The sequence below is a fragment of the Tetrahymena thermophila genome (genome assembly GCF_000189635.1).
Source record: "Tetrahymena thermophila SB210 genomic scaffold scf_8254470, whole genome shotgun sequence".
Taxonomy (NCBI): Eukaryota; Ciliophora; class Oligohymenophorea; order Hymenostomatida; family Tetrahymenidae; genus Tetrahymena; species Tetrahymena thermophila.
Window position 1 is genome coordinate 634463 of NW_002476246.1, and position 23569 is coordinate 658031.

General features: G+C 22.5%; 6 protein-coding genes across 6 annotated transcripts; 4 read left to right on the forward strand and 2 right to left on the reverse strand. All coding sequences in view use genetic code 6, as the record gives it.

Moving 5' to 3' along the window:
* Nucleotides 1–211: 211 nt before the first annotated feature.
* TTHERM_00434040 (40S ribosomal protein S23) lies at nt 212–1626 on the reverse strand (the record flags this gene model as incomplete). Its single annotated transcript, XM_001011429.3, has 2 exons — nt 212–572; nt 1559–1626. 2 exons carry the CDS (start codon nt 1624–1626, stop codon nt 212–214), a joined length of 429 nt encoding a protein of 142 aa, XP_001011429.2.
* Nucleotides 1627–4075: 2449 nt separating this feature from the next.
* On the forward strand, nt 4076–4696 carry TTHERM_00434020 (40S ribosomal protein S8-2; the record flags this gene model as incomplete). Its single annotated transcript, XM_001011427.1, has 1 exon — nt 4076–4696. The coding sequence occupies one exon, from the start codon at nt 4076–4078 to the stop codon at nt 4694–4696; it is 621 nt and encodes a 206-aa protein (XP_001011427.1).
* Nucleotides 4697–9173: 4477 nt separating this feature from the next.
* On the forward strand, nt 9174–12484 carry TTHERM_00434000 (transmembrane protein, putative; the record flags this gene model as incomplete). The annotated part of the gene is made up of 4 exons (XM_001011425.3): nt 9174–9513; nt 10911–11389; nt 11700–11941; nt 12022–12484. 4 exons carry the CDS (start codon nt 9174–9176, stop codon nt 12482–12484), a joined length of 1524 nt encoding a protein of 507 aa, XP_001011425.2.
* A 2290-nt stretch (nt 12485–14774) lies between these two features.
* On the forward strand, nt 14775–15550 carry TTHERM_000433969 (transmembrane protein, putative; the record flags this gene model as incomplete). Its single annotated transcript, XM_012799432.1, has 2 exons — nt 14775–14881; nt 14956–15550. 2 exons carry the CDS (start codon nt 14775–14777, stop codon nt 15548–15550), a joined length of 702 nt encoding a protein of 233 aa, XP_012654886.1.
* Nucleotides 15551–17006: 1456 nt separating this feature from the next.
* On the forward strand, nt 17007–20850 carry TTHERM_00433970 (Ibr domain protein; the record flags this gene model as incomplete). The annotated part of the gene is made up of 4 exons (XM_001011422.2): nt 17007–17114; nt 17232–17316; nt 18391–19399; nt 20265–20850. 4 exons carry the CDS (start codon nt 17007–17009, stop codon nt 20848–20850), a joined length of 1788 nt encoding a protein of 595 aa, XP_001011422.2.
* Nucleotides 20851–21731: 881 nt separating this feature from the next.
* On the reverse strand, nt 21732–22982 carry TTHERM_00433960 (transmembrane protein, putative; the record flags this gene model as incomplete). The annotated part of the gene is made up of 2 exons (XM_001011421.2): nt 21732–22606; nt 22685–22982. 2 exons carry the CDS (start codon nt 22980–22982, stop codon nt 21732–21734), a joined length of 1173 nt encoding a protein of 390 aa, XP_001011421.2.
* Between the last annotated feature and the right edge of the window lie 587 nt (nt 22983–23569).

Consider the following 23569-nt stretch of genomic DNA (forward strand, 5'->3'; position numbering starts at 1 on the left):
AAATGTATGTATTGAGATATATGAAAAGTATTTAAAAATGAGAAGGATTTAACTATGAATTGATTGATTGATTGATTAATTAATTTAAAAAGATGTTTGAGAGAGTAAATTTAAATAATTACTATATATTTTCATTTACAGTTAATAATATATATTAAGGCAAATACTCTTTTTATTTAATTTATTGGAAGTATTATTATTAATATGCAGCTCAACGCTTTTCCTTCTTACCCTTGAAAAGAGCCAAGAGAGAAATACCCTTGACACAAACAACTTTGAATCTAACACCCGGAATATCACCGACGGCGTGACCTTGTCTACCAAGACCAGCAACCAAGACTTCGTCGTTTTCAGCTAAGAAGTTAAGGCAACCATCCATAGGAACGAAAGCAGCGATCTTCTTGGAGTTCTTTCTGAGCAAAACTCTAACACACTTTCTGACGGCAGAGTTAGGTTGCTTAGATTCAATACCGATCTTTTCAGTGACTAAACCCTTAGCGTGAGAAGCACCCATAAAAGGATTTCTCCATCTGGAGCCCAAAAGTCTCTTGTTGAAATCGTTATCAGCCCATCTTTTTATTTAAAATTGAATTTAATAAATTTATTTTGAGAGGAAGAGAATAATGGCAAGCAATCATTTATTTTTTTATTAATTTGTTTATGTTTTCATATCCGCTTATCTTTTAAGATGATATTTTTATATCCATCCATCCTTCGAAATAAATTAAGCAAAAATCTTTATTAGTTTATATGCTTGTTAAAGTTAGTTGAGATCTTTCTTTCAAAAGACAAAAATTTCAAGTAAAATTTATTTGGAAATTACAAACAACAAACCTATTTATTATTCATTTTTAAACATTCATTTTTCAAATTCGTTATAAAGCGTTAATGCTCTTTAATTTTACTAAATGCTTTATCAAACCATTTGTTCATTTATTTATTTATTGCTGCTTTTGTTATACATAGTCTCCTCTATTTAACTTCTATTTTATATATAGTTCATAATTTTTGTAATTTGATCGATTAATATTCAATCTGAGAATTTCAATCAATCATTCTAGATAAAAACCTAATTATTTCAAATAATCTAATTTAGGGGTTTGCTTTTTATTCTATTTCTTAAATCTTTGCAACAGCTTTGTTGATTGAAAGTTAGCTAGAAACTTTAGAATTCAGATTCTAACTCAAAAAATAAAACAAAATCTGTCTGCTTTTATTTATTAAAGATTATTTGGCTTTTTGAGCTATATACAAAATATTTTCAATAGGTCCGTAAGAAGGATAAAGCAAACTAAGCGCAGAGAAACGATTATATCTTAGTAGAATTGTTGGTTGAAGACATTAATTAGATGCATTTAACAAAATTGATGAGAATGAATAAAAATAATTTTTAAATGTTTGTCAAAATTGGGGAATGTAATGGAATGGATTTGTAATTGATTTATCATTCATTTGAGAGCGTTTTGAAAAATAAAGAGAAGGATTGCTATAGCTTTGATGCAACACTCCTCAGATTCATGCTTGCTGTAGATTGATTGTTATTAAAAAAATATTTCACCTTTGGTCCTTTCTGTGTCTAGCCAATTTTCTACCGGCTCTAATACCTCTAGGTTTACCAACACCCATTTTGATTTTTATTTTCTTTTTTATATTTTTTACTTTAATTATTTTGTTTTCTTTTAATTTTAATCTTCCACACCGCTTTTAAGTATCTTAAATACAAATGCATATTCAAACCATATACACATACATTTATTTAATTAGACTTCATTAAATTTCCCCTTTATATATTTCTTTTCTTTATACTATTTCTTCTTTTCATTCTAATTTATCTTCATTATTTTACTTCCTTTTCTCCTCTCTCAATGCTAAATCTTGACATTTTCATTCATTCATTTATCTTCCTATTTATGTCACCTACTTTCCTTCTATCAATTTTTCTTTGCTTGCTAGCTAGCTTACCTGCCTACTTTATTCATTTATTTATGTTTCGCATCTTAAATTTGATACTAGCCTATCAATTAAAACAAATAACATTTCTTATTTTCCCCTTCCATTTCATTATTTTTATAAGCATTTCTTTTTAATTTGCTTTATTTTATAACTACATAAATACATCTTTTAAATTCATTAAAGTATTTACATACAAACCTAATACAATTCAGCTTAAAATAAACTGTAACTAGAATAAAATAATTATTTTCAATTTAATTTATAATCAAGTAGAAAATAAAAATATTAAAATTTTAATATCCAAAAAAATAGTAATCTACAATTTCAAATTAATAAGCAGTATTTTCATTAAAAATAACAAAAATAATTAAAATATTTATGGCTAAATAGAATAATTTTATAGTCTAATTATTTAAGAGCTAAAATAATTAGTAATATTCGAAAAGAGTCATTTTATTTTTAAATCGATTCAAAGAGATTAAGTTGTTTCCTATAAATATAAATCAAGCAAATAATTTAAAATTTAAATTAAAATTAAATCTGTTGAACTCTATAAAATAATTCTTTTTTGAAATAGAAAAATATATTTGTTTGTTTCAATTATTTTAAATTTTTAAAAATAAAAAAATAATTTTAGAATATTAATTCTACAATGTTTTTTATAAAAAATATTGAATATTCAAAGTTAGTTTTAAACTAGAATTAGTGTTTATTTATAAGTTAATATTTGCCATTAATTGATTGTTTAAAATTTTACCTTTCTCAATTAATCAATAAAATTAGTTAAGAATTCTTAAAAATTAGAACAACATCTCTTTTTTCCATAAAATTAAACATTCTGAGAATTTCTGTAAATTTATTCTTTTTATTTCTAAAATAATATTTTTTTATTTTATTGAAGTAGATTTTGACTGCTCATTATTAAAATTTAATCCAAATATATTTTACAAAACAATACAGTTGAAAATTTATTTTTGACTGCTATAAATAAATAAAGATGGTAGATCTTTTGAATAATTTAAAATTTTTTAAAAAAAGCCATGGAATAATCTTATTTTGACTTTAAAATGAATGAAATAGAAAATTTAAAATTATTGTATACAATATAAATACTGATAATAGCTAATAAAAAATCTTTTTATTTGATAAAGTAGATAATTTAATTTCTATTTTTTTTGCTCTAATTATTTTTATCTTTCTCAATTAATCAATAAATACAAATAAAAATCATTTAAAATTCTACCAAAATTTTTATCCTTTAAAATCAAACAGACATTCTAATTATTTTTATAAAATTATTCTTTGTATTTCTAAAATAATATTTTTATTAAAATTGTAGTAGATTTTGACTGTTCATTATTTAAATTGAATCCAAATATATTTTACAAATCAAAATATTTGAATATTTATTATTCACTTCTATTATAAATAGATGTGGTGGATCTTTTGAATAATTTTAAATTTGAAAAAAAGCTATTGAATAATCTTATTTTGACTTTGATATGAATGAAATAGAAATTTAAAATATTTTTTATTAAATGTAAATGCTGATAATAACTAACTAATAAAAATTTTTTTTGATAAAGTAAATGATTATATTTCTATTTTATTAGTTCTAATTATTTTATCTTTCTCAATTAATCAATAAATACTAATAAAAATCATTTAAAATTAATCCAACATTTTTTATTATTTAATATTAAATATTCTGATTATTTCTATAAAATTATTCTTTAGAACTTTTAAATTAGTATTTTGTTAAAAGTGAAGTAAGTTTTTAAAGTTTCTCTTTATTTTAAATGAATCCAAAAATATTAAACAAAACAAATCAGTTTACAATTTTTTATTCACTACAACAAAGATGATGGATCTTGCTTTAAAAAAAATGTTTAAGCTTTGAAAAAAGCAATTCAATAAAATTATTTTGACATTTTGAAATAAAACAATTCAAATATTTTAAATTATTCTATTATTTTAAATACCGATAATTGCTAATAAAAAATCTTTTTTCTTGATAAATTAGACAATTATTGTTTTTATTATATATTTTTTACCTTTGAAATCACTATTAATGTAACAAATCTTAAAATAAAAATTTAATAATTTAAATTAAATAAAATCAATGGGTATTTCTCGAGACAGCACTCACAAAAAAAGATCCACAGGAGGTCTTATGCCAGTACATAGGAAGAAAAGAGCCTAATAAAAGGGAAGACCACAGTCTATGACTAAATTAACTACAAAATCCAACATTTTAGAGGAGAAAAAGAGAGTTAGATCCATCAGAGTTAGAGGTGGTGGCATAAAGTAAAGAGCTTTGAGACTTTTTGAAGGTAATTTCTCATGGGGAACTTACAGTATTACAAGAAAGACAAAAATTTTAGACGTGAAATATAATGCTACTAATAATGAATTAGTAAAAACAAATACCTTAGTGAAAAACTCAATCGTTGAAATAGACTCAACTCCTTTCAAGGAATGGTTTAAACTCAAATGTGGTTTAGATATTGGCCCAAAAAAATAAGATCCTGTTACTCATAATAACTCCTCAAATAAGAATGATAGTAAATCAAATGCAAACGAACTAACTATTGAAAAGAATATTTTAGAATAGTTTTAACATTAAAGAGTTTTAGCCTGTATTACTTCAAGACCTGGATAAAGTGGTAGAGCAGATGGTTACATTCTTGAAGGAAAAGAACTTGAATTCTATATCAAAAAGTTATAATCTAAAAAGAAATGAAGCTTTGAAATAATATTAATAAGTAAATTTATTATGTTTAATATTTTATTATTTATTTGATATTTTATTTTTGCTTAAATTTATATAATTAAAATTTCTTTTAATAATGATTATTATCACTTCTCGTCACTTGTGCCTTAATAAATATTTTAATGTTAAAAAAGAATTAATAATGAAATAATAAGATTAATTTTAAATATTTCATTTGAAATTATGAGAGTATAATTTTACATTTATCATTAATTTTTATAAAAATATATTGTTTTAATAACTAAATACTATATTTTATAACTTCTGTTAAATTTAATATATTATTGTATAAAATATCGAAAATGGTAAGGTTAAAAACTATATCGTTTAATTAATGAAATAAATAACTCAAATTTTAATAAAACTGTTGTAATTAATTTAATTTTAACAATTATAAATTTGTTAGAAGAAAATAATTTAATTCAAAAATTATTTATTTTTTTTATTAATGCTTTGTTTTATAAATATAGTAAGTACCCTAGGGTACTGCCTTTTACAAGGCTTACTGTCCGTACAACAACAAATATTAAAATACTATTTATTTTACTTTTTTTCCTTCGTTTTTTTATATTCTTTTAGCAAATATTAGAAAATTTATACATTATTTATATATTATATATTTTTAGATATCAATAAATTTCACAAAAAATGTAAAATTTATAGCTTTAAATATTAAATTAACTTAAATTTTTAACTCTAATTTAAAAGATACTTTAACAATTAAAATTAAAAATCAACGAAAATCACTTACTATAGCTTAATTTAAGATAAAATAATATCTTATTTCATTTTTACATAATTTTTATTGAACAATTTAATTAAAAAAATAAATTAAAAATAGTAAAACAAAAGCAGAATATTTATTAAATAAAAGTTTTAAATAGCAAATCAAATAGAATTAAATGATTTTTTAAAATATGATAGTATAAATTAAATATGAAATAAGATCTTTTTAGTTTTGAAATCCATTTCAAGTTGAGAAATAAAGAGATTATTACAAAAATAAATAAAAATTATTTTTTTTATTTTAAACAAAACAAAATCAATATATAAAGTTTTTATATTTAAATAAGATACAATTTATTGATAGGTTTAATAGGTGAATATTTTTTTTGTATTATAACTTTTTGATTACTCTAATATATTTTTATCTAATTAGAATGATATAAATACTAACTGACTGTTATTTTTTAATTATTTTTTCAAAAAATATTAAATTATATAATCTTTTGTTAAAAAAATTTTTATCTAATAATGAAAGAATTACTCTACTTATGATGTTGTTATATCTAATTACATCAAAAATATTTAATTTACAAATAAAATTATATTTATTATTTAAAGATGTTAAAAATATTTTACTTTTTTTTGTTCATAAAATATATTTTGATTTAAAAAGATATTAATAAAAATAAAATATGTATGCTCTCTAGAAATATTGATTTAAAAAAGCTCTTTTATGGTGATGCTATATCGAAATACTAAATCATTTATCATCTCTATTGAGTTATCTTATGAAATCTATTAAAACCATGAATATTACAATAGAAAATGATGAAGTATTTTTATCAAATTATATGATAAAAATTATTGACATAAATATTGATTATAGTAAGGTAAGCTTTTAATTTACATTTGCTTATAGTGCTTGTTCTAAATTAATAGAACTTATTTTATTCGTTTCATTTCTTAGTATTAACATATTTGAATTTATTTTTTAGAATTTTGATTAAATTTTGTCTAAAAATTTATAAGTTACTTATTTTTTCAAAAATGAAATGCTCTTTAAATAAACATTTTTAAATTGCAGATTATTTATTTTTTAAATAACTTTTTCTTATGTGACCAGATTACTCTATTACAAAAGCTCTTTGAGTAATTAAGTTTGATAAATTTTCTCAATGTAATGCTTTGTATCTCTGTAAATTTTAGTTCTCGATCATCTTAAATAGCGTGAAAAAAAATAAAACACTATTTCAAGAAGGTTTTTGTGTTATTTCTTAAATTATACCTACCAAATTTATAAAAAAATATGAATTGCTTTGAAATAGCGTTCAATTAATCTACAAAAATTATAAAACTGCATATTTTGTAGAAGTTTTTGTATTCCTATTTGAATTTTTTAAAATAAAAAATTGGTGAAGATTAATGACTGAAATTAAATTTATAAAATATTCTATGGTGCAAATATAAAAAATAAGATATTAGACTGGAAGGAAAGATATATCAAAGAGACAGAATAATTATTTAAGCCACAAACAAACAAGGATTAAATTTAGTTTAATTTCTTGCTTTAATTCCAAATAAAATCATTTAAAGTTTTTGCATCAAATTTAAGAAAAGATTTGTGCGTTTTTATTTGTTGAAAAACAAAGAAATAAAAGAACATAGGATAATTGATATCAATTTATATTAAATAAAACTTATTAATCCGAAATCTGAACTAAAGTGAAAGAAAATTCTTTTGAAAAATAATAAATTTTTACTAAAATAGTAATTTATAAATTATTGTTATTTAGGTGATGATTGGATTCACTCAAAATAGTAAGAATATAGAAGAAAGTTGAGTGAATTAAATAATTTATATGTCTTAAATGATATCAATTTAAAAACTATTCAATTTCTTTCGTGAAAAATGTTTTTTGATAATGTTGAGGAAGTGACAATAAGTAGAAATCTTTTTTAATAGAATCAATTTTTAGTTTGCTTGATTTTTTTTGTTTGTTTGTTGAGAAAGTTTTTGAATTTTGATATTGCTTTTTGAGCGGGAGAGAAAGGAAAAGAAATATGATTGAGAAAAGCTGAATTACTCTCAAATATCTAAAGATATTATTTATCTTTCTGTGGATAAAGTTAAGGAGAAAATTTTATTAGAAAGATATTTGTTAGGTAGTTTTTCCAGAAATAAATCTTTATCAATTTATTTATTTTTTGGGGAGCAATTTTTGATTGATAAATTAGTATACACACACATACTCAATCACTAATTTGCTTATACAAAAGTTTGTATGTAAAATATTATTATAATACTAGATAAAATCTTCATTGTCTTATTTTTTTCTTTGATTGTTTGGAGAAGATTGATTGCAAATATCAAAATAGCACAAATAAAATTTTATTTAGATTTATTTTCTTTCTCAAAAGATATCATGAATCTAACAATAACTGTATAAGAAAATATATGTATTTTTCTATATAATATTATCTTTTTTGTTCTGTATTGTCTGAATAATGTAAACACAGGTTATTTTATAGTAAAATATCTTTTAAGTTGATTAATATCTGGTAATTAGAATGAATCAATAAAAGGATAAATATTATTTATTTACTTAGGTTTTAAATTTATTTATTTTTCTTAAAATCTACACTATGAAATCAGCTTGTTTTTATTTATGAAAAGAGATATAGGGAGTAAGGATGCAAATGGGAATTAATAATATTAAAATTTTTTAATTTAGAATATTGTATGTTGATTAGCTGAAGAATGAAATTGAAACATAGAGAATGAGACATATAAAAAATAATGAAAATATGTGATTTAAAAACTGGGTATCATTTAGTATTTTATCTGTTTGATTATTTTCTTGGATATTGTTGAGTTTGAGTTATCACAAGAAAGACTAAATAAAAAAATTATATTCAAAACAGTATTTTTACATTATATTTTGAGCTATCTCCTTACATATTAATCATAATCAGTAATATTTATTTAGTTAATCACTATAGCAAGTTTACGAATGGGTGACTTAAATAGTTCAAGTCTATTTAGCCTTAATTGATTTATAAATACTGTTTGAATTTAAAGAATAAATATTCTTTGCTTTATTGAGGCTACAAGCTAAGCAATTTAGTAAGTTAATTAGTTGGCTTTTAAGTATTTGAATAGGCGGATATGTGCATTATTTGATTAATTAATTATAATTCAAAATATATCACTGCAGAGTATATATACAAATATCTTTTATATTCTTTATTATCTATCTATCTAATTATCAATCTATAAAATCAATTAACAAGTTTATCAATTCCTTAATTAAACTATGAGTCAATCAAAACTTTCTTGCATAATTACTTTTCTATGCTTTAAAGAGGCAATTCGAATACATCACTGTGAAAAAATGTATTCATAAATGAATGAAGAAATAGTTTATTTATTTATTTTGTGTATGTATCTGCGAGCGAAATGTATTTGATTGATTGAGTAGACGACAAACAAAAATCACCGAAGAAAGAAAAATTAATCAAACAAAAACTAACAAACAAACAAACAAACAAACTAACAAATATTAATTAAGAAAAAAGTGAACTTTTATTTGAAAGGAATGATTTGATTTAGGTAGTGATCACTCATATGACTATCTATATTGAATATTTGTTAATAAATAAATAAAAAGAAAAAAAAGAAAAAGGAAATAAAAAATATTTCTGATAGATAGTTGTAGAAAGCATGAAGACCATTATTGCTGTCGCCCTTATCTTGGGCTTGGCTATGTCCGCTACTTTAAATATTCCCTTATAAACTTCCTAAGTTTATCATAATGATGCTAACAACGTTAAGCAACTTGTTGATGAAGTTTTATCTGCTGATGTTGACTTTACCAAGCAAGCTCAAGATTAAAGAACTGTTATTGATCTTGAATCAAATGTTAATTATCTTCTTTCTAGACAAACTTAATACAACCAAGTCGCCGTCAACCCCTTCGCTTTCGACTGCACAATTCCCTGCGCCTAAGGTGTTGAACAAACCGGTTCTTTCACCGTTCTTGGTGGAAAGGTCACCGTCAATGGTAAATATTTCAATTTTTATTAACTAATTTTGAGATTAATCAAGACATTATGATAGTTAGTTAATTTATTAATTAATTAATTAATTTATTTGATTTCATAAAAAAACTCATTTCGAATAATCAGCTTCATTTTTGTCGATTTATTCGAAGCATAGTCTACCTCTTCTTTCTGAGGATTGAATAACCTGTGAAATAAAAACTGATAAATAAATTCAGATTTAATTAGAACAAAAGCAAATTTTAAGAAATAAAAAGTTAAAATATATTTTTGGTTGATAGATTGATTGATAGAGGTATTAATTCACACTGAATATTTGATTGATTGAAGATTGATGTATCTTTCTTATAAATTGAAATTCTTTCTTCTTGAAAAATTCATGAAATTTAAAATCAAAACAAGAATCATCTCCAAGAAACATACATATAATCATAGTTTTATAATAAGCTCATCCAATTACTTCATATCATAATTGCTTTTGTTTTTTCAAATATTATATCATTTAAAAATCTAATTCCAACTAACATTTTTCTATCATTAGAAAATAACCTACTAATACACAAGTTAATCCAATCTAATTCATAAAAATTCAATATCAATCACTTAAAATCCTCATTTAATATAATAAAACATAATAAAACACCTACCTGAAAGCCAATTATAATGATTACTGGTTTGAAAAAAAGCATTATTCAAATATAAAAATGTCAAATTAACTTAAAAAGCTTCAAAAATTTACAATTTTTCGAAAATTTTATTGCGAGGTAATTAAACAATTATAAATATTCATAAAAACACTCATTTAATTACAGAAAATCACTATTTTATAGACATAAAGAAGAGGAGATAATATCAAAAGAACTTTCGTTTATTTTCTATAAAAAAATTAAAGATCATACTACTAGTTTTAGTCATAAAATATTTTTTCTCTTCCAATGTTTGTTTAAAAGCATATCCATAACATCTTTTTATACCTGCAAAATGTTTATTTAGATTAGTAATAAATAAGTAAAAATATTTAATAAGTGACTAACTCAGGTAGCGAAAAAGAAGAAGAATTATTTAAAATTTAAATTTTCAACATTTAAGTTTAAAAAATTTTTAATTAACAATTGCGTTTCGCTAACACAAAGCAGGAATAACAATCAATCAACAAAATCTAATTTAAAAAAATATTTTAAAAATACTATCTTTAAATAAGATCTGACATTTTAGTTTGACTCTAAAAACAGTCAACAAAACCAAGCAATAAAATTTATTTAAAGATATTTATTTTTCTTAAAAAAATAAAAGATATTTATTTATTTCTCAAGTTTTAAAAATAGCAATGAGTTTACTTAATTGCTGACTTTATTTCAAAATTTCAAAAATTTATAACACTTTTTCTAATTTAAAAAAGGTGGTACCGTATTGAAGGGAGATGCTGCTATTCAAATTCAAGATTCTGAACATAAAACCTCTGCCAGCGTACCTCTTTACGTTCCTGGTACCGTTGATCCCAGCACTGCTGCTTAAGAAAGTGCCATCATCCAAACCTTCAACTCTGGTCTCAGCTTCTCCAAGGGTTCTAACAATGTCCTTGCTATCCTCAAGTAGAGCAGCAAGTTGGTCGCTAATAACGCCTTCTCCGTCTACGTTCACGACACTATTGCTTAACTCAATGTCGGTGGTTACAGAGAATACTTCGTTCAACCTTCAAGCACTGATTTGGTTATTCCCACTGTTAACTCCAACACCTGGACTGTTACCATCAACGGAATCAAGATTAAGTCTGAATCTCAACTCCAAAGTGACTCCCAAACCCTCACTGCTCACTTTGATTTGACCTCCAAGTACATCTACGTTCCTCACGTTGATGCCGTCGCTATTTCTTAAACCGTAAAAAGATATTCAATAAAATATGCATTTAGAATTAAAAAATCTATCAAAACCAAACTAGAATAAACAGAAAATTAAATCAAATAAATAAATAAAATAGCTAGAAAATAAAAAAAAGACAAACTCAATTAATAGCATTCCTACTTTAGCCAGCAAAATTATAAAATAAAAAAGAAATAGCCAATATTTCCTAAATAAATTTATTCATTTAGTTAGTTAGTTAGCTAGCTAGCTAGTTAGCTTGAGATAGATTTTAAAAATTCAAACTTTACCATATCCTAAATTAACATTCTATTTTAAAATAAAAAAGCCTGCCTTCTACTATTTCATGAATTCCAAGCAACTCCCCTGCTTCCAACCCTCCAGCAATTTGGGTAATGCTTATAACTACGTCTGCCCTGCTGACTAATTCCCTGGTTTCGATGCTTACAATCCCATTACCTTCTCTTTCAAGGGCCAAGGCAAAAACAGCGTTTCTATCGTTCTTTAACCCACTGATTACATCAATAAATTAGATAACGGCAACTACGAATTATTATTCAAATTCGCCTCGTAATAATTTTTTTACTTACATGAACTTTTTATATTTTTTAGAAAAACATATAATTAAAATTTGTTTAATTTAAAAAAAGTGCTCCTCAAAACACTGGTGACTTCTACTTTGGTACCACCTTATTGAAAAAGTACTACGCTACTTTCAATGCTGATACCAGCACTGTTGTCTTAAGAAACAGATATGATGTTGCAGTTGGTAACCTCATTTTAAATGATAATTACAGAATCCCTGTTATCGTTGTTGGTCTTGTCTTAGCTTTACTTGCTGTTATTCTTTTAGTTTTCGTTATTTTAAAGAGAGTCGAACTCGAAGAACCCACCAATGCTATCCCTATGTACAGCGTTTACAAGCCTGCTTCCCCAGTAGTCTACCAAACTAGCGTTAATGCTAGCAACTACGTTCCCACTTATACCAACAGTATTATCCCTGCTGGTTAAAACGTCGTTGTCAGCAGCTCCCAACTTAGATAGAGCTAAACCTAAGTCAGACAATCTCAAACTCTTGTTAGAAACAGTCAACAATAATTCAGACAATACTGAGAGAATTATTGATTAATTTCGCAAATTTAAATCTCTTTTTTTCTGTATGAAAAAAATGTATAAATTTGCTTACTTTTTTGGAGTTTTTCCTTGAGGTTATTTATGTATTATCTACCCATTTCTGCCTCTAAATAGTTAATTATAGAAAGCTACCATCACTTTGCTCTACTATAGAATAAACTTTAATATAATTTTAGCACATACATAATCACTAAGTTAGCTCATTTATGTGATTATTTATTTCTTTCTTTCTATAAATAAATAGCAAAAATCATCTAGTTTTTTATGTAAATTAATTATTTATATTTGATGTTAGCAATCTATAATTCATTTTTTTGTACCTTTAAACAAATTCTAATTATTCATTTTAATAATTCCATATTATTTCAATTAAAATTAATTTATAAAAATTTTGTGTAAATTAATACATTAATTATATTTTAAATTATTATTAAACAATCAATAATTAATTAATTATTTTAAACTTTTCATAAGCTCTAAATTTTTAATTTATTTTCAATGAAAAATACATTTTTTGGTATTTATTACAAATAAACTAAACTTTAAACAAGTTATATTACATTTAGTCTAAATTTCAATAAAAAATTATTTACTTTTGGATTGAAAAATTTGTGAATCAAAAATTAAGTGCATGTCATTCACTGAATATTTGAAAATTATGTTATAAAAATATCAATAATCAAAATAAATTGATTATCAACAAAATAATCTTTTATTTTTTTTGATACAAAATTATAAATAAAAAGATACTCATCATTAGTAGTTACTTTTAATATTTTGAATATTTAAAATAGAATTAAATTATTCTAATTACTTTGAATCCTGATAATATAATTACCTACCTCTTTTACCAAACATAATCTAAATAGTTTAGTTAAATTTAATATAAAATCCAGCTTTTATCATTATTAATATTATTTAATTCAGAAAGAATTAAAGTATATTTTAAATTTTGAAAGAGAATCGATTAAAAATTATATTGATACTTATTTTTATTAATTTTGAAATTTCTTTTAAAAAAATATCTAAAAAAATTGATAAAAGAATTACAACATTAGAATCATATTTTTAATGAACAAATGAAATTTAATTAATTTATGTTTATAAATTTATTTTTTAACAGCTATATTTACATCCAATTATTTGGATTTTAATGGTTTTAAAATTAATTTTGCAATGAATTTTATAATATTAAGTAGAAATATACTCATAAATTAAATTTATTAATTTAATTTATTTTCATTTAATAAAACAAAATACAAGTAAAAAAGAAAATAATATATTAGCAATTTATTAGAAAAACAAAAGTGGAAATTCTATTGTAGGAATTATAAATAAATGTAGGAAATACCTCAGATCAGTGCTAAATTTAGCAAGCAATAGATAAATAAAGTATCAGCATTAAATATTAAAATTTTAGGCACTCATTCTAGACTGATGCTGTAAAAAAAATAAGGATAGAAAGTCATTTAAATTAAAAACAAAATTAAAGCGAGTTTAGTCTAATCAAACTTAAAGAAGAATAGAAAATTGAAGCTTTGCTCATTTATTAGTGCTCTTTCCTTAGCCAAATTTAGATTTTTTAAAAGGATTTGAGCTATTTGTATATTTTTTTTTTATTTAGCCCAAGTTAATACAGCTCTATTGACTCTAAGTTGCTGAAAAACTTATCTTATAGCTTTTTTTAGAAAAAAGAAAAAAATATGGAATATCTAAGATGAATGTTAGGTTTTAATTTATATATAGGTCTAAATAGAATTAATGAGCCAAAAAATAAATATAATGTATAAATATTTGATTAGGATTCTTAGCATTTAGCAATAAGTTAATTTACTCGAATATGTTTAATATAGTATATTTCATCAATAATGAAATGTAAAATGATATTTAAATAATAATTCAATTCAACAATATTAAGGTTTTTTTATTTATTTATTAAAATAGTTTTGTGAGACATTTCTTAAAATAGCTTTTTCCGCAGATATACTTCTAGAGTGCAATTTAATTAGAAAAAATGAAGAAGTGCAAAATATAAAATAATTAAAATAGGGGGTTTCTAGAAAAGAAAAATACTAGAAGAACGAGCTAGTTTACCATTTATAAATGCTAATAAGATATAGAATGTAATCTCAGAAGTTGGAATAAATTTTAGCGCTTATAATAGGATTATACTTTATTAATAAAAAAAAATTGATATATTTTGTTATCTTATAAGCTATTATTAACGTTTTGCTAATTACTAAAGTAAAATATCTTGCTATCTCGATTGATGGAAAAGTATAAGGTCCAAGTTAAAATAATTTAAAGATTAATTTTATTATGCTTGAGAATCTTAAATGTTTAAAATAGTAGAGCAAGAAATAATACTAATTAAAAGTAATTCAAAAATAAATTGATTTAATTTTTAAATATTTATTATTTTTTTTATAAATAAATAAATAAATAAATAGATATCTTTAGAAGCTTTTAGTCATAAAAAATAGAAACATTTTTTATAGAATTAAGATTTCAATTCTTTTTTTATGGTTAAATAGAAGCATTAGTAAATTCCTTCGATTTTGCTATGTAGTAATGTCTTTAGAAAAATGTTTTTAGCATCTTTATAATTTTTACTGTCATATTTTTTGGTTTACTTATGCTAGCATAAATTTCTTTGTGTAATAATTGCAGCAGGAGTAGAAATAAAAGTATGGCAATCAACTTTATTCATATGTTAAAAGCATTTCTTTAAATTCAATATTATATTCCTTCTTACTAACTTAATTGCTGACTTACTTACTTACTTACTTAGTAACCAATAATAATAATAATCACATAATTATAATGTTAATAAAGAATTTTTGTGAAATCAATATAAACCTAACAATATACATAATAAAATATAATGGCTAAATAAATATAAATAAATAAATAAATAGCTATTTGCTGATTTTTCTTTTAGATTTACAGAATTAATTACCATGCAATAACTTTCTAAAATAGAAGTAAAAAATATATTGGTAATATATTAACCAAAATTTTAATAAATTAATAAGTATGCTTTGAAGGATACTTCGAAATCATTCTTTTATTAAAAATTAGAGCATTAACAAACACTACATGAAATCTTACAACTTGCTAAATAAATAATTAAGTATTCAATTTATTAATAAAACACATAGAAGTATTTATATATTAATCAACTTTTTTGTTTCTTTTTGTTTCTAAAAAGTATTTGTAACAAAATAACAATTTTGATTAAAAAATAATATTAGAAAATCTATTTAAGTTTGTTTGTTTGAATTGATTTGTTTTGGATTATTTGTCCCAATTAAAAAGATAAATGCATTTTACACAATAATTAAGTAAATACAAAAGTAAAATCCTTTAAATAACATTTTGAAAAAATTAATATTGATATTTAATTGCTCTAGCAAATTTGATATTTATAATTTACATTTATTTGTTTCATACAATTTCAAAATAATTTAACTTTTAATTTTTATCCTGAAATAAAGAGTAAGAATTTAATTAAAAGCATTCATTAGATATCAATGCGATTTCAATTGACTATTTTTATTCAAATACTTACATCATCAATAAATACTTTGGGCAGGAAAGAAGATGGCTTTTTATAATCTATAAATTAAAAGGTGAGCAGCATAGCAAATAGATTTATTACATAAAAACTATCTACAATACTTTCTATCTCACTTTAATTAAATAAAATGCTTAACTCCAGTAAAGCTAAACTAGTACAATTTCAAATGTCTCTAGATAGATTTGTTACATTGACCCTTTTTGAAAGGTTCTATGCAAAATTTAAATTAATTCATACATAATAAGCATATAGCATATATTTTTAGTAAAAATAAAGTTTCAAGAATATTGCTTAAATAATATTTGCTATTGCGCTTTTTATAGGTTTTCATCCTTTTAATTTGAAGAGAAGCAATGCTAATTAATAATAAATAACTATATTGAGGTATTTTGTAAAAGTTTCTATTGCTTATATTTTATTCTTTTACTTTATTAACTCTTCTATTACTTCTAATTAATTTGATTTTTCTGTTCTGAATAGTTTCTAATCAAAATTGTTTGTTCCTTAATGAAAACATATTTATTTCTGCTCAAACTAAATAGAAAAGGTTTTATATTAAATTAAATTACTTTCTTTTGCTTATTTGAGTTTTGATATTATAAAATGAGTGTTTGAATTACGCTTGCTAGATTTTGCTAAATTTAGAGATTTAATAGATTTATTTTGAAGAGTAAGGTAAATAAATGAATTAATGATCGATCTAATTGATTAATTTATTCTTATGGTGATTGATATTACCAATAAATTAATTTAAATTTACAATCAGAAAAGAAAAGTTTATTATATTATAATTATTATTCTTCCAAAAATTAAGATTTTTGAATAAAAATTAAACACTAAAAGAAGAAAACTTAAATAATCTTCAATCTGAGCTTCCTTCATTCATTGATATTTCTGACAACTTCTTTCACTGATCTTAAAATGAAGTAAACCGATATAAAAGAAGACAACAGCAGTAATTCTAGTAAAGATACAACTGATATAGAGGCAAACACTTTTTCAATTCTCAAAAAAATTAACGTCGATAATGTAATTTGGAATTTTTTCTAAAATAAACAAATTAATACTGAGCTTTTGCTAAATTTAAGTTTTAATGAATGAACAAATTTAAGCTATTATTTTTAACTTAAATAATTAAATAAATAGATAGCTCCTACAGACATTATGCAGTTTTATCTATGGGATATTTCACCTTCCTAAATAAATGCTTCACTTTATCTTTCGAAATAAGGTATAAAATCTTTTTTTTTTCTTCAAAAAAAACCCATTAAAATAACAAATACACTTCACAATGATAAAATTTGTGCTCTTTGTGACTTTATTCGAAGCAAATTATTTTTAATCTAAAAATTAAGATAATTGATAAGAATGAGTTAAAATTAAATAGAATTTTTTTGAACATTTAAAGATATTGAAAAAATATAAAGGGAATTTAATTTATAATTTACAGAAAGAAAATAAATAGTTCTTGGACATATTATTATAACTATTAGTCATAGCTTTTGATCAAGCTAAATCCTATTTGTTCTAATTATATTCTTTTTTTAAAATATCCCGCTTACACTATATACAGTCATATATAAATAAGATTGTAATTGCATAGAATTAAAAAGAATTACAAATGCTTACTTAAAATAAATACAAAAAGATATCATATCAACTGTATATTATTTAAGCTAAAAATCTTTACAATTTAATACAAATAAAGATAAGAGATAATTAATTGATTTATTCATAGATAAAATTAAGTTTATTTGGTTGAAAATTTTAATATTTTAAATTTAGATTTAGATTGAATAAAACATAAAATCAAAACAAATAATGTAAAATCGTATTTACCAATTTAATAAATCAAAATATTCAACCATTAATTAATTAATTAATAATTTTTATTTTACAAAAATTTTAGAACAAGGTTTGTTTGTTTTTTTGTTTTTGTTAAAAATTTTTTAAAGGCAATATTTGGTATAACAAAGAAACCAAATAAATAAATAAATAAATAAATAAAATAGCTAGTTTAGTTTTTTAATAAAAGATAATGAACATATTCATTTAAAAACAAAATGAAAAGACAATAAGGATTAATAAATATTGGAGAATAACTAATTATTTTTTTTATTTAAATTTTGCTTCTTAAAAAAGTCTTCACAAAGTAAGCTTTGCAAAAGTTAATGCATATTACAAAGATTCAGATAAATTCATTAATAATATTTAATTATCAGAAGATATAAGCAAATAATTTATGCTTCCTTCTTTGCTTAAAAAAATTAAAAGTTTGCAAAGTCAATTAATATTAAATAAAAAGGCAGTTAAGAGCATCAAGGCTAGATGGAAAAAATGAACAGTGATTTGAGCTTTAGCAGGCCTTTATCACTGCCATATTACAACAGTGGAAACAATGAAAACATTTTGTAAAGATAGTTCTCTATCAGCATCGAAACGAAGAGTAGCAATAAATTTAGATTCTCTCGCATTAAAAAAAGCGATTAATTAGAAGACTGCTTACCTATTTAAGAAGAGGACGAATAAAGCAGAAAAATTTGGATTCTATACAGACTCTACGAAATGCAGCTCAATTTAAATGATGCTGAACAATACCTAATGAGAATTGACTTAATGAATAGCCCAAAAGAATACATTTTGCAATAAACTGTAGAATACTGTCTTTTAATTAAAGAAATGCATTTCAAAATATGGAGTCAATACTACTCTAAATAAAGCGGATAGCAGAGCTCTAAATATATTTTTCCATAGTTTTTAATGAATAATAAAAAGTAAAATGAGTCTCTACCAATATCTAAATCGTCTTCGCATTCGCACTTTTAGTCTATGACTTCACCCAAAAATTTCAAATAAATCTAAATGTAGACTTATTGTAAGCAGTTTAAAAGAGAAAACTCTCTACAAAATTCAATAAATTTCACTAGAAAGTTGATTATAGATGGAATGACTTGCTCGATTTGTTGTGATGAGAATATAGATACTTCTTTCATGATTCAAGCATCCAGCGAATGCAAGCACATATTTTGCTAAAGTTGTCTCTATTTGTATGCTTAGACTTAAATAGAAAATGGAAATGTTTCAAGCCAAGGTATTTGTTGTCCTTAGGAAAATTGTTCCGCCATATATTAAAATGCTGAATTAAGGACTATAGTTCAATAAGATCCAAAGTTATATAGTAAATATTTGAGATTCAAATCTATTTCCTAGCTAAAACTTGAAAACAGTATTTTATTTTGTATAAAACCGGATTGCCAAGGATACATGATTTAAAAACCAGACTGTCTAAATTTGGAATGCTCTGTTTGCAAGAGGTATTAATAATAAATAAATTTATAAATCTATCAATTGATATTCAAATGTAAGCTAAACTCATGATTTACATTATTTTAATAGTAAATAAAAATAAATAATTTAATCTTTCTAATCAAAATGTTATAATTTTATAGATTAGTAAAATATAAAAAAGGGAATCAAAAGCTTTTTAAACAAATAGACATAATCAATTAAACAAACTAGCTAAACCATATACTAAAAAATTAATTTTTTTCAGATATTTAAAAATCTTAGTTAAAATTAGAAAGTTTTTTTCAAATATTTTTATCAGCAATTCAGGACCATCAAAATAAATTTCTGAAATATTTACACAAAAGATAAAGCTTTGATACAATTTAAAGATTTATTTTTAAGCTTAAAACGAGAACAATAAATGTGTTTATTTAATTGATTTGCATTTTTCATTAAAATTATTTAAACCACAAATTTCTAACCAATATTAATGTTTAAAAGCAAGGAAGAATAAATAATTGACTAATTTATATTTAACATAGAAAATATTTAATAGAAAAAACTTATTGTCTAACAAATTTGAATTTAGGACAAAATCAATAGAGATAATTACAATAAGATCAATAATATTTATAAACTAGAAAGCATAAAAGTTAAAATAAATTATTGATAAAATTATGTTTACATTAAAGATTCAAATTATTTTAATATTGTTTGAATCTTACAATCCACTAAATTATTACTAGAAAAATACAAAATTAATTTAGGTTTTTTGTTTTATTTCTTCTTCTTATTTATTAATTTATAAATTTTTAGCTTACATTTTTATTTTTAATAAATTTTTAGCTTTTTTATGGTTATTTTTATCTTATTTTTTATTTATTTTTCTAGTGAGATATGTTCAAGATGTTTTACTTTTTGGCACTAAGGTTTGACATGCTAAGATGCTTTGCTTATAAAGTATGGTGAAATGAAAAGCAATGAAATTCAATGCCCTAAATGCAGCAACACTGTGCAGCAATACGCTAGGCACTTGAAGAAAGATAAAATTTATTGCACCTGGTGCCACCATAAATTTTGTAAACTTTGTAGATAAGAAGCTACTTACTTACATTATAACAGATATAACTGCTTAGGTAGATGTGGAAAAAAATAATTTTTACCAATTTCTATCCTGCACTTGATATTAATGACTTTAAAATACCTATTTCTATTCATAATTGGTTGCTTAATATATCCTATCTATCTTATTGCTATGGGAATTTGTCTTCCCTTAATTTTCTATTTCAATTATAATGAATCAACTTTCGGTTCCTATCGTATGATTAAAATACCTCTATTGATTACGATTGGAATTATATTTTTCCCTATATGGGTGCTCCTCTCGATAGCTCCAGGCACTTGTATATTAATTAATAAAACAAAACACAACATGCTCATGCAAAATCAACCAGATGAAAATGATGACTACTATTGACAGACAAATCATTCTAAACGATTTCTTGATAAAATAATCTTTTAATATAAATAAATATTTTTCTAAAACTATAAACCATCAATCAATATTAATAATAAAACCTCTTTAAAATTTTGAACCAACTATCTTTTTAGAACTTAATAATTAATGGCTTAGCACTATAAAACAATAATAGTGATTTCATAAGAAAAACTGATAGTTATTAAAAAATAATTAATTTTAATTTTAACAAAAATATTAAATGAATCTCAAAACTCAAAAACAAACGACATTAAAAAATTTATTAAACATAAAAATTATATTAATTAAATTATAATAATATAAAATCAAATAAATAAATAAATAAATAAATAAATGGTAACAAATTTATATTAAATATTTTTTTCTATAACAAAATTTATTATTATTATTATTATTTTGTAATCAACTAATGAAACAATTTCTTTTTTTGATTTTTAAAAAACTACTTTATTGATTTATTTATTCATTGACTCATTTCACATCATTCGTCATTTTGATTGCTTTTGAAGAAAAAAATTATAGAAAGTTTTTTTAAGAATTATTTAAATATTTGAGCTTAGCTATAATCATTTATGCATATTTATTGCATAAATATCAATCAATTTTTTATTAAATATGGTAAAATTATTATTATTATTTTAAAAATATCACCCAAAAAAAATGAAAATTAAAAAATATAATATAATTTAATTAATTTCAACTATTAATAAATATCTAAATTTCTTAAATATAGCAATTTTTTTTGATAGATAGATAGATTGATAAGTAAGTAATTATTTTAATATAATTAAAACAGTTTACTAATAAATAAAATTTAAAAATACTATCTATATATATTTATAGATTATTGTTAAGACAGTTCAATTCATTGGATTAGGAACGTCGTTTATTGGTTGTTGAGGATAATTATAATTAGGTTGCAAAGGCTGTTGCATATTTTAGTTTAAAATACCTTATTATTGTTACTAAAGTATTTACTGTTGCTAGTTAATAATTTATGCCTAATTATTCATAATAATTTGTTGATATTATACATTTTACCTTACCATTTCAAATTAATAGACTTCTGGGTTGACCTTATTTAAATCCATATATACCTTTTTATGTACGCAGTGCTCAAGAAAGGAAACTCTCTAATTTAATAAAATTCTGTATAATAAACTTAATCCTACAAGACAGTAGATTATGTATACAGGTACAGAAAGCATGGGATCAAGTTTGACCCCGTCTTGGTAAGCAAGTAAAGTTGTTTTCAAGCCTTGACAATTCTAATCTTCACTTTCTGATTGAAAAGTATCTCTGGATTTAGCTTTGTTTCTTGCAAGTTTGATCATATCATCATAGTATCTTGCACTTTGCTAATCTCCAAAAGAGTAAGTAACGAAACTGTGTATTCTAAAATATTTGGCTTTTTCGAAAAAGACTGTAGAGTCTTCTGTCTCATCTACAGTCTATCCTACTGGATATTCAAATGTCTCATTGTAGGTATAAACTGTTTCCTAAGATCTTACGTTTCTCTTTTTTTCACTATCATAATGTGAACGATACTAATAGTGATAAGAAGAAACATTAAACTTGAGTTCAAAATTCATCTATTTTATTTCGTTTAAATAATTTTGGAGTTCTCTCACACTCATTTAATTTCTCAAATAACCTACTACTCCATTTGTACAACACTCTATGATATAAAGGATCAGTGCAATAGATCCATAAATTAACTTATCTTTATCAGCTTCTAATTATTTTAATTTTTATTAGAAATGAATCCTTGCTTATTTTTTGATCCAAAAATAAAATTTAAACTGAATATTACCTATTCTGCCAGAGAATAAGAAGCAAAAGTAAATGGCCAATATAATCAGTGTAATTACACCTAAAATTGGTGTTTCTAAGTGAAAAGAGTTATTCCATTTAGGCTCTAAGAAAACATGACCTTTGACATTATTTTTTTCTCTTTCTGTTAATCTTCTTTAGAAAGAATTCGATACCTATCCTATAGTTCTTTACTTCTAGAATGATTGAGGATTGAACTCCTCCTGTTGGCATTGTTGTTGTTAGCCTTAGCTAAACTAATCGCCTCTCTAATTAACTCCTTCTTGATTAAATTACATATTTAGTAAGATATTAGATTTTATATGATAGTTCTATCTTTTATTTAATTTTAATTATTAAATATGTATTTAAAAATTCTTTTTAATAGCATTCAGTAGAACTGTATTTCAAATTATGTTTGTTTGTTTGTTTTTATATCTTTTCTATTCTTTCCAGTTTTTTTATTTTTTTTGATCAGGGATATAGTTTATTTATTGATGCCTATAGGTAATTAGTTAGTTTTCTTCTATATTATTAAAGCAAACAAAACAATAAACTTAGATAAAACATACACGTAAAAATATTAAAATAAAATCAATTGTATTACCTAAAATCCATCTGATTAGCTAAGAATTATTAAATTTTCTCTTTTATCACCTCTTCAATGTTATTTTTTGTAACCAAAAGAATTTACTTTTTGAGAGATGTTTGAGTGTCTGACTATAAGTAAATAAATAAAAAATTAAACAATATATCTTAAATTAAAAAAAAATGGTAATCTAAATATTATACTATGAAAGATACTATTTGTCTATCTTTTATATTTTTTATCTTTGGTTTCTTTAATCCTACAAAATGAATAATAGTTAACTTAAAATTAAAAAAT